This window comes from Hippopotamus amphibius, chromosome 11 (assembly GCF_030028045.1).
Source record: "Hippopotamus amphibius kiboko isolate mHipAmp2 chromosome 11, mHipAmp2.hap2, whole genome shotgun sequence".
Lineage (NCBI taxonomy): Eukaryota > Metazoa > Chordata > Mammalia > Artiodactyla > Hippopotamidae > Hippopotamus > Hippopotamus amphibius.
The window spans coordinates 98,528,491-98,540,657 of NC_080196.1; the positions used below are offsets into that span (position 1 = coordinate 98,528,491).

Consider the following 12,167-nt stretch of genomic DNA (forward strand, 5'->3'; position numbering starts at 1 on the left):
TGTGCACACAGGACAGAGGAGGTCAGGATGGGTGGAGTAAGGGGTGACCCTCACAGTGAGGTTACAGGTAATTAAGAACCAGATCACGTTTAACCTTGTAGGTCCATAGGAAAGAATTTTCAGCGTATTATAAGCAGAGTAGGAAGCCATCAAGAGTTTAAAGCAGAGAGAGACATAAACAGATAATGTTACAAATATAAATGCATACATACACGTATCCTTCTGATATATAATAAATCGTTTTTCTGTGGTTTGTCTCTCTTGCTACAAAAGTAAATATTTTTAATTGTGTTTAAAGAGTCTAGGTATTTGAAATTTTACTGCACATAGTACTTTTAAATTAATGAAATAGTAATATGAATTTTTCCAGTTGCCTGCTTGCTTTGAGCATCTGATTTTGCACAGTAAAATACTGATTTCCTTCAAAAATGAATAAATACCGCAATTACATTCATAGCTTCCTGAAATAAGCAACCAGCAAAAGGCTGGATGGATGATGCCACCAAGGACACTCTCTCTGGAGGAGATAATCTTTCAGATGACATGATGTTTTTTTGTCTTTTTTTTGTTAATTTTTTTATTAGTTATCTATTTTATACATGTTAGCGTGTGTGTGTCAACCCCAGTCTCCCAGTTAGATGACATATTTTAATGTTAAAAGTAAAGTAAAATTGCATTCACAGGTGAATCTTGCCCATTTTCCTGGTAACTGCATCTCTAGGTTTCTTGAATCACAGGAACAAGCAGGCAGGCTCTAGTGACCCCTGTTCAGTTAATCAGCAGCATGAGATTGAGGCCGGCACCCAGCAGTTAGAAATTACACTTGGCAAGGACGACTGTAATTTTGTAATTTGTCTAAGGCTGAGGTTGGCTCCTAAAAATGGGTGTTGATAGTGACATCTAGTGGATCTTGAGTAAAGTTCTGTGACCTATGAGATGTGTAATTAATTGTCAAGGACTGGGTGAGGAACCGACTCTGTTCTCGCCAGGCCCTTGTTCTAAAACACGAAAACGTGTTCTCTGTCATCCCGTTGGGTGTACCCGAAATACGAAACCATCAGGAGTATTGAAACTTACTTTTTCTCCCTTTAGACAGAAGATCCAACCATGGAACGACCCTATACATTTAAGGATTTTCTCCTCAGACCAAGAAGGTGAGGCTTTGGGCTGCAGCCTTTCCTTATGCTTTGGCTCTTGGTTTTCTCTGAGGAGGATTCCAACTTCTTTTCCTATTGGATTTTTTTAAAGCAGTGTAAATATGAACCATCATAAAGGTGTAACCAAGTCACATCCTCTGTAACCAATTTTCTTCCATCATGCAGTCATAAATCTCGAGTTAAGGGATTTTTGCGATTGAAAATGGCCTATATGCCCAAAAACGGAGGTCAAGATGAAGAAAACAGTGAGCAGAGGGACGAGATGGAGGTAAGCTGCTGGCCTCCGGGCCATGATCCACTTTCCTTGCCTGAGAGCATATTGATTTTTTATTTTTAATAAGTTTATTTATTTATTTATTTATTTATTTATTTAATTGGCTGTGTTGGGTCTTTTTTGCTGTGCGCGGGCTTTCTTTAGTTGCGGTGAGTGGGGACTACTCTTTGTTGTGGTGCGTGGGCTCCTCATTGCTGTGGCTTCTCTTGTTGCGGAGCATGGGCTCTAGGCACGTGGGCTTAAGTAGTTGCAGCACATGGGCTCAATAGCTGTGGCTCATGGGCTCTAAAGCGCAGGCTCAATAGTTGTGACGCACGGGCTTAGTTGCTCCGTGGCATGTGGGATCTTCCCGGAGCAGGGATCGAACCCATGTCGCCTGCATTGTCAGGCAGATTCTTAACCACTGCGCCACCTAGGAAGTCCTGATATTTTACTTTAAGACTTTATAGTTTAAGGAAATAAAAGTTTGTAAAGCTTAAACATGAAGAAAATTACGTGTCCACGAATTTACATCTTTGACGGGTCTACTGATGTGTTCATTTTTAGCAAAAAAGATAAAAAAGTTCATGTTATAACACTAATAATTGAAGAGGCGTCTCTCTATAAACTGCTACACCCCTATTTTAGTAACAGCCCCACCACTATGTGCAATTCTCCCCACATATTTAATTTCTTTGGACTTGCAGCTCTTTGTAAATTCCTTTTAGCACTTGGAACTGCTTCAAAGTGGATATAATGATTTAGGGACTCTTCCAAGTTTCTTAGTCATTTGGCCCACAGGTGAGAGCGTGCATTAGGAAAGCTCTCCTCTAGAAATGCCATTTTGGAATTAGCTGTTCAGAGGGTTTTCTTTTGTTCCCGCCTTTTAACTCTCCAGTCATATACGTCTGTGGTGGGTCCTGTTGTACCTTCTCAGCTGAGGCTTCGGATGGTGCTGTTTTGTTAGACAGATTCTTGTATTGTTCTGGAAAATGTCCGTTTACAAGACCTCTCTGTGCCATACTTGCACATCTGTTTGCAGCTGTTGCATATACATGAAGTGTGAATAATGCATTATGGGCAAGTTAACCGAACCCCCCTCAGACCCAGAGGTCATATTTGATGTGCGGGCTTTCACCTTTCTCTGTGAGGAGGATTGAGGTGGGTGGTCGGCAGTCTTGAACGTTAAGATTTCATAAGCACGTCCACAGCTTCTTATCTCAAATCCAAGGAATTTTTTTTTTCACACTCTTCCACCCTTCCAACTGCAGTAACCAGTGAGTTACTTCATTTTCCAGTGACTTTACTAGGGGATGTCAGGAAGGAATACTTAATGCTGAAAATATGTGTTGCAAAAAAGTACCTCTGACTTTGGTGCCACGAAGCCTGTTGATGCGGAAGCAGCAGGTGGGGAATGGCTGAGTAGGATGCAGCCGCTTCCAGGCTGCTCTGGCGGCCCCGCTTGTCCTGCCTGTAGCGGAGGAGCTGCCCCTCCTCCCAGAGCTGCCTCCGTGCTGTCCTCCTGATGCCCGGGTGGGCCGTGGATTCTGCAAGAACACACGTGCTGCAGGGCTCATCTTCCCAGCTCCCTCTTACCTTACAGAGGTGTTGAAAAGACGACAGCTGTAGCGTGACCCGTATCATCGGCATGGCTTTGTACAGCCCCGGAGGCCTTCAGGTCAAAATAACAAACACGAAATATGAAAAGAGTATAATGTGACTTAGGTAACATGACAGCCTGTGCATATCCCCATCCGTGTCACACCCTGCGGTGTCGTCTTCTTAGAGGGCAGTGCAGTTCATTGGCCATGGCTCAGAATATTTTTGAGATGCTCCTAGAATTGGGTTTTTTTTTGCCCTATTTTGGGAATTTCTTTAAATGTGGCACAGGAAGCCACTGCCAGAGCCGGAGAGCACAGGCACGAGGACACAGGGCACAGATGCACTGTAACCATCACACCAGTCTCCTCATCTTCCCTCTGATTTTACTCTACAGCCGGGGTGGGAAGTCGTGGACTCGAATGACGCGGCTTCTCAGCACCAGGAGGAGCTTCCCCCGCCTCCTCTGCCCCCCGGGTGGGAAGAAAAAGTGGACAACTTGGGTCGTACTTATTACGTCAACCACAACAACCGGACCACCCAGTGGCACCGACCCAGCCTGATGTGAGTACCATCCGTGGTCAGGAACAGGTCCCCACGCTCTGCAGTCAGGTGCCCACGTGGCAGCTCCCTGGGACGAGGTGGGGAAGTAAATCTCCTCTCAATAAGAGCACATGGTTGTGCGGTACAACAGGATTCCTCTTCATGTAGGTAAAGAGCATGGGAGCCTGTCAAGAGTTTGTAGGTTACCTTCGTATCAGGTTCTCCTGTTGTAAATTTGCACTAATTTCTTTTGTATGACTTCTTTATGTAGACTCATAAGATGTAAAGCAGAGATTATTTTTCTCAGGTTTATCTTACGTTTGGTGATTATATCACTTTCCCCTTTTTCAGCTTCCTCTCCTGACTAACCCATAATGGAAAATAGCAAACATATGGGCTGTGCAATTTCCTCTCTAACTTTTTGGCTTTTTATTCCATAATTATTGGATTTGGAAATTCTGTCAATATTATTTTTTTTTTCCTTTTTGGGAAATTTATAGATCACTCCCTTGATATAATTAGAAACACATAGGAGGGTTGCTCACTCACAATTGGTAATTACTGTTGGTTCTCGTCCCTCACCAGCCTCAGGGATGCAGTGACTTGATTATTGTTTTGTTCACTTGACAGTTTTTGGTTTAATGATAGCAGATAACACTAGTTAAACCTCAACTACTTGTTGAGACTTGTTTTTTGAATGATAGTATACAGCAAGACCTAAAACTATTAATACACAATAAAAGGCAAAAACAAAATATTAAAAGCAGAAAAGGAAACAGTTATCCTAGAAATCATGAGCTCCGTAGCAGTCAAGACAAGGAGGTAATTATCAAGAAATTGTATAATTTTTAATATGAATAAAAGCACGTATATGAGATGAGATAATTTTCTCTTTAACCCAGACTCTGAAGGCAATTTGCTAATGATGGTTTTTAGCAAGTATTAGCAATGTGATGGTTGGTGTTGTCAGTAACCCTTTTATCTTAAGAAGTTGCAAAGATGGTCTGCATAGGACTATGGCGTAGGTAGGAAAGGTGGCCAAGGAGTCTAGTCTAGGTTTTGTTTGGTTTAGAGAAAAAGCTTGCAGAATCTGCAACAGTGAGTAGCCAGTCCTTCCTAAGCCCCCACGTGGGTTCTCATGAATATCAGTCACCCTTGGTCAGCCTGGCGTGCACACTAGTTCATTGTTCCCAGGGCAGCATAAATATCCCAGCATCCAGATGATGTCAAACTCTTCTCTGTTGTAATTTTTCCTATGGAAATGTAAATGGAGATAGTTTAGTTGATTCTTTTAATTTATTTAATTTTTTTTACCATTTCCCTTTGATTAATGACCGTAGCTGTTGAAACTGTTGTAAGCCATCTGACTACTCTAGTTATTTGTAGTTTAAAAAAGAAAGTAACCACCTTGGGCTTGGTTACGTGTAGTGATCAGAAGAATCTTAGTAGCAGTACCCTAAACAGAGTACCTTTATCTGCCTTTGCTAAAGGTCATAGGAAGGGAATACCTGAAAACACTAGAGACCAGTGTTGTGACTGCTGTAGAAAAGTGACCACCTGCAGCTCACAAAGAAAGACTAATGGCCAGTACATATATGGAAAAATGTTCACTTTCATTAATAATTATGCAGACCAAAGTCTATATTTAGGGGGTAAATGGGGACAATTGCTACTTTCTCTGCCTCACAGAGTTGTGAAACTCTAACAAGGGGATTCCTGAGAGAACACGTCATACTCTTTTTTAAACATACCAGCTTCAGTGTGCTGAAGAACTGAACCACAACAAAAGCTGTGACTTGTGTGAATGCTGGCTCATCAGTAGGGAAACAGTGGTTTCTCCAAGCTCAGGTTCACCTGTAGTTCAGGGAGAAATCAGCAGCGTGATGGTCCGCACCAGTGAGGCGGCTCAGCCAGGAAGGACGTCTGCAGAGCTCTGGGTGGGACCCGCTGGGTGCCTCCTTTCCACCAGGCGTGACTTCTGAGAAAGCAAAAGAAAAATAAAATGAGGGAGTAGGGTCGGTTTTCACAATAACCTCCTCATCCTGTCTGAACTGTTTGAGAATTTGGGGTTCTTTTTCCTTAACTTTATTTGACTTGACCAGAAGCTCTCAAGCCCTTCCGATTATTTTAAAGTGTTTTGATTCAAAACTGTTTTTTTTTCATAATTCAGTTTTCACAGAATACTGCAAGCACTCTTTTGGGGGGGGTGGGGGGGATGTTAAGGAGTGCCTTTATTAAAAGGCTGCGTCTGAGAAAGTCAGATAGTGAAGTGATGATCACGTGCTACACAGAGAGTTAAGACTCTCCTGGAGACCCTCACATCTTACCCAGTTTGCTGCAGACTTGAGCTGCAAACTTCAGCCCCCGAAAAGTCCTCATTGATATCCCGTTGCCCTCAGGCTGTTCTTACAGGGTCCTTCTCACCCTGCCCGTTGCCACTCACAGTCAGGAAGTGTGACTTCATCATGCATAGCCACTTTCTGATTACTTTCTCTTCTTTTTGGCCCCAAGGATGTGCTAACCCCCAACCCCCCCCCCCCCCAAAAACAAAGCCAGAACGTGCCCCTTCCCTTGGCAACCTTCCGATGTCAGCCTACTGTCCTTTCCTCTGGGAGAACTGCACCTCTTCTGTCCCGGTCTCGCTGAAAGCCATATGCCTCCCTATCAGGACATAGAGCACATTATTGCCTGTGTGAGCAGGGACTGTGGTTTCCTATTCACAGATCAACCCCTAGCACCTGGCACAAGGTAGGAGCTTTTAACTGAACGAATGACTACAGATGAGTCACTTCTGAAAGTGGGTGTAGGCACATGGTTTAGTGAACTCTCCAGGCCTGGATGCAGAGCTTTAGGACGGAAGGTGACCACAGAACACTCCCCAGCCCTCCCAAGTCAGACAGTGGCTTTTAAAACACCTCTAATTTTAGATTTGTGCTTATCCTATTTAAATATAAACTGAAAACTTTTTACTGTTAAATACACAAGTTTAAAAACATGAAGAAATTGTATTAAGACTATAAATGAGCTCAAACACTTATTTTAACTGTTTCTAGTACTTCTCTTTCTAAACCACTTTGTACATCTCCCATCTAAGCAGTAATTTAATCATAATGACTCAGGTCATCATTAGTCACTGATGGATATGATTGTAAATGATTAGACACACTGATCTTAATTGGCACTGAATTTGATAAATTTATGGTTTTTCTTCTCTTTATTGATTTGTATATTTCCCATGAAAGTCAAATGAAGAATATATATGTGAAATTAATGACTGAAAAAAATTGAAATAGCCACTTCTTAAATTTTTTCCCTGCCCCCAATAAAATCATGTTTCTGTTTTAATTTGTCCGCTCAGATGTATTTTTAAATGTTCATCTTCCCATTAGTGACCATTTAAACTTCCTGTCGGTTTCAGCAACCCTCTTGTTCAATTGCTTAATTAAGGGCAAAAGGCCTCCCTTGTGTGAATGTTTTCATTTTATCACTAAAAACCATAAAAAAGCCCAGGGTTGGAATTTCAAAACCAGAGGTATCTTTCTTCTTTGTGCTATTTAGTGGCTCTGGTTCACATTGGTTACTAATTATTTGAGTATGTTGGATAAGGAGGATTAGCATAATTGATTTTAAACACCCCTTTTTAAAAAAAATAAGTCCTTCCAGAGTAATGGAATTTTCATATACTTTTGAGAGAGAGAAGATGCAGATATAGTAATATTAAAACCTTATTCTTTTCAACCTCTCTGAAATCCCTGTAACAATTCAAGTGTGTGTTACAACCCAGAACACACATTTGGTATTGACTAAGTGACAACTGACATTTCAAGTGAAGATTTAAAGTTTTAATAAAACTTTTATATACACAATATTTTTAAGTAAGGCCAGTCATTATAAAGTGAAATTGAGTTGAATGTTCTATAGAAATCACTGCAGCATATAAAATCATAAAGACAGTATTAGATTTTCTAACATATTCAAGAGAGAGTTACTTTTAATCATTCTGTTTTGGTGGTTTTAGAAATTGTGTTCGTATACTTGTGTGTCCCTTGATATTGATTAGTTTCTCTATGTCCTTAATATTGTGTGATTTTTTTCCTGAGGAGTCCTCTGCTTAACATACTATTTTTAGTCCAGTTATAGTTTAATACAACTATAAAATATGCAAAATATATATATTTATGTTAGGTTTTAAAAATTTGTGTATTGGGTGTGTACATACGGTAAAACTTCATTCGGATCTTAATAACGAGTTATTATTTTAATGTGGATTAAGCAGAAGGTAACCTTCATACTATCCCTTTATCAGTAAAGCTAAAAAATGTGAAGATTTTTGTTGGAAATATTCAGACTCTCTTAGAAACTGGTGTTAAAGAGTCACCTGTTTATTTGCAAACAGGGCTGCTTATTGCAGACTATTCACTGTTACAGGGGCCCAGCAGGCTCTTTTGGGGGGAATATATAGTATAAGTTAGTTTGGGACTCATCAGAATGTTTTAAAACCTATGTTTTAGGGAAAATCTATAATAAGGGCCCTTGATTAATACTGGATTTCAGTTAGTGTGAAATAACGTTTTCAAACATTTTGAAATATTAATTTACAAAATCATTTTTGTTAACTGAATATGGTGTCTTATGGAAAGAGTCTGTAAGAGTTTTCTCTGAAAAACATTTTGACATTTAAACTTCTACTCTAAAAGCCTCCAAGTAGTATTTCTCCCAAAGGAGAATTGCCTGTAATTTACTGCAAAAGTTTTCAAGATTGAATCCATGCTCTTCAGATCCTGAATCAAGAGAGTTACATGGATCCCCCCCAAAAAAAGGCTGTGAAGTTCCTCAAATCCCACTTGATTTCAGAGGTTATTGCCCGATGTTTGTGAATTTTAAAAAGGAGTTGAAGGGGTAGAAATGCAGTGTCGTGACTGAGATTCTGTCAAAATGAGAGCCACAGCGGCCAAGAAAGTTCACGCTGGGGCGGGAGCATTTCCCTCCAGACCCCAGCTTTGAGTTTCTACTGTTTGTACTCACGGGTCAATTGTTGATGACCAAAAATTGCGGCCTTGTCATGGCTGGACTCCTGGAGGGGGGTCGCTGCTGACTGGCCACGAGTGTAGCTTACCTGTCACATCTTCAAGAGGCCTCACTCGTCACTGGGGCACATGGATGGAGGACTTTGACTTGTCTTCGTTCTTAAACCCTAAAGTACATGCTTCGTGGTATGCCTGAAAGATATTCAAAGATACTGTGACGGATGCATTTAAAAACTGTGTTTATTTCAGTGAAATGGATGTAGAAGAATAATTTAGCCCAGAGATGGTGGCAGATTCTCCTGTTGAATGGCCAGCTGATTGTCAGTGTTGAGCGCGACAGCACTGACGTTGTGTTAGGTGTCAGGCCCTTGGTGAGTGCTGGCTGGTGTTGAAAGGCCAGGTATCAATAGCGGTTCTCCTGTCTCCCATCCTCCCAGGGATGTGTCCTCTGAGTCCGACAGCAATATCCGACAGATCAACCAGGAGGCAGCGCATCGCCGCTTCCGCTCGCGCAGGCACATCAGCGAGGACCTGGAGCCAGAGCCCAGCGAGGGTGGAGACGGCCCCGAGGTACGATGTCCCCTCTGCCTCCATGCTCCCCGGAGCGCCTCCTTTCCATGTTCTCCAGGTCAATCCTATCTGAGTAATTGCTGTGTAAAAAGGAAAGATCATGGTCTCATAGCTAATACCATCGGGATACTTACTAATTAACTTAGTGTTTATACAAGCCATCTTTGATGAGTACACAGTTTACATCACTACAGAAGGGAATGACATTATTTTTAGCAAAATCTTGATGTTTTCCCTTTATAGTTTATTTTTCCCCAGAGTCTAACCACCTATTAAATGGCAACATGGTTATCCTCTTTGAGCAGTTGGAGGAGCCTGTAACTTGTTTGGGTACCAAATACAAGTTTTTACTGAGTAGTTTTGACATGGTGGAAGACATTTATTACCAAGAAAATACAAATTTGGGTAAATAGAAATGTTCACAAGTTTACCCTTAAATGCTTATGCTTAAATTACTGGGGAACAATATATATAAATTGAACAAGTTAGCAATGACCATAACTTCCATGCTGCCTTAACAACTCTGTTTGCTTATTAGGAATCTATTCCTGTTAAACATTGGGTTAGGCAAATCATTCACAAAATGTTCCAGTGATCAAAATTGGAAAAGCAAAATGAACAATGCGGCAATAAATTCACTAGAAGTTACTTTATGCCAGTGATTACTTACAGCTTATAGCATCTCTGCTGTTTTCACTGTGAATTCTCAGTGGTTAGAGTAAAAGAAAATTCATGAAAATCATAAAACAAATTCCTGAGAATATTTTTTAACCCATGCAAGAAGTAATCAAGTGCTAGAAGCAAGCCACTGCTCGGAGAGGTGCTATTGGAAAGGGATTAAGAGCGCAGCCCCTGGAACCAGGCTTCCTTGACAGTGGCCTCGCCACTTCCTAGCTCTGTTACCTTGAGCGAGTTACGCCCTCTGCCTCAGTTTCCTCATCTGTTAATCAGGGTAGTGGTCTTATCTTCCTTTTCGATCCTGAGAAGATCGTGTGCCTCCTGCATGCTCAGTAAACGTGAATTATAGTTATCATAATGGTTACTGCTGGGGCCGGCACGGAGAGGTCCCTCATGCTAGCATTTACCACAGCGTCTTGTTCCTTGGTAGCCTTGGGAGACCATCTCGGAAGAAGTGAGTATCGGTGGAGACTCCCTGAGCCTGGCGCTGCCCCCGCCGCCAGCCTCGCCCGTGTCTCGGACCAGCCCCCAGGAGCTGTCTGAGGAACTGAGCAGACGGCTTCAGGTCACTCCGGACTCCAATGGGGAGCAGTTTGGTTCTTTGATTGTGAGTAATAGTCCTCTAGCTCCCAAATAACTCCGACATTTTCCACAGTTCCTCCTTCCCTTGGAGAAGCAGGACTTTACCAAAATTAGCCCTGAGCAGGTGAAAATCGTTCTTGGTTCCTAAAGAACTCAAGTCTGTGACTTGTGTATCCTCAGCTTTAACCTTGTAGAATTTCTTTTCCCACCCAAAGGTTCATAAAGAGTACCTCTGTCACAAAGGTGGTGTTCGCACTGGGACCTGGGAGTCGCTGGGTCTCCAGTCCATCCTCGTATGTCATACGCTGCATGCTTTATCATCCTCATTTCACAGATGAAGACATGGTGTTAAGTGACCCATCCAAGACAGGGTTAGAACAGGAGATAGAAGACGTTTCCCAAGTCCCAGAGTACCAGTCCTTGAGAAAGGTTGTGAAATTGTGACACTGTCGCCAGGGTAGCATTTGGACTTGGGTCTTTAACCATCAGGGAAATTCATTCTAGATGCTTCAGGTGGGGCTAGGGCTAAGCCCCAATGAGAAGCAACAGAATCAGCCACAAAGACCTGTGTTTGACAACACAAAACTTTGCAGAAAAAGCCTATAGAAAATTCCTGCTTGTGCATAAAATTGAGAAGCAATGCAGTCTCAATGTCTCTCAAGAAATTGAACCTACAGATGTACTGTAGTAAATGGTGGTAGTCCCTCTGCTGAAAATGGCATCCTAGGAAAATAGTCATCCGTTACCGCCGTATCAGATGTAAGTGAATAGGAGGACTGCATAAAATGTAAAAGCCAGTAAGTACTCAAAAAATCGTTACTCCTTCAGTTATGTGTTTTTGTTTTGAAGGACACCATTAGCCTCTATGGAGTTGCACTGATTACCCAATTAATGTGCTTTTGTATTAAAATTCTTTGAATGTCTTTCAGAAAGAGAAATACCACTGAGATGAATATTTAGTACTAAAGGGGCAGGGGAAAAAGGTTTGCATATATGGGATATTTGAATTGATAAAACTGTTGCTATGGAAACAACATAAGCAAGGAAGCCATATATTTAAAACCTTGTAAAAGGAAGAAAGTACTGCCACAGCCATAGCAATGGTATAGTTTTAGACTACCAGTTGAAAAGCCATCATTTTAGGCAGCACTGATATTAAACTAGCATCTCTTGTTATTTGTATAGGAGGCTTCTGCATTAATTATTCTAGGTTCATAAAATACCTTTAAGATCTACGTGCAAGTTTCTGAATTATTTTCAGTTCGTGTTGAGTCTGGTTCAACTATTAAATAACAGTGCCTTAGGAAAGAGAGGAGTAGGGGGTTCTTCTCCAGTTTTGCTTGTCAGGGTCACTCTGTATTCAAGGACAACTGCATGAACTTTTACTAAAGAACGAATCCTTCATGCTGACCATTGTGGGAGGACTTGTAAAGCTTTCTACTTGGCGCCACAGAGTCTGTCTTTGACCTTACCCCCATTTTACGGATCACAAAATATTAAAAGTGAGGAAATACTACAGATTTTGTCCCATGTAGGAACCTGTTGCTAATTAGACCCCTGCCTTGTGTATGTGTGACCTGCTGCTGATCTGTGGGTCTTTTTTTTTTTTTAACCATATAGATTAATACAAACAAGTGAGAGGAACATGTTATACATTACACTCTAGATTTTTTTTAGATTAACTTCACCTATTTTCCTCCATTCCTGTGCTGTACAACTTTACCTCTATACAGAAGCTGAAGGTATAAATAGCTAACC

At 41.4% G+C, this 12,167-nt stretch overlaps 1 protein-coding gene across 3 annotated transcripts in view; it reads left to right on the forward strand.

The window, feature by feature from the left end:
• The window catches only part of NEDD4L (NEDD4 like E3 ubiquitin protein ligase), a 220,963-nt gene that overhangs the window by 151,914 nt on the left and 56,882 nt on the right, over nt 1–12,167 (forward strand). For all 3 annotated transcript variants that reach the window (XM_057698419.1, XM_057698420.1, XM_057698418.1), the window contains 5 exons: nt 1,093–1,154; nt 1,323–1,425; nt 3,407–3,573; nt 9,017–9,149; nt 10,258–10,434. In XM_057698419.1, coding sequence (XP_057554402.1) covers nt 1,108–1,154; nt 1,323–1,425; nt 3,407–3,573; nt 9,017–9,149; nt 10,258–10,434 — 627 coding nt within the window. In that variant the 5' untranslated portion in view covers nt 1,093–1,107. The remainder of the gene's footprint in view (nt 1–1,092; nt 1,155–1,322; nt 1,426–3,406; nt 3,574–9,016; nt 9,150–10,257; nt 10,435–12,167) is intronic.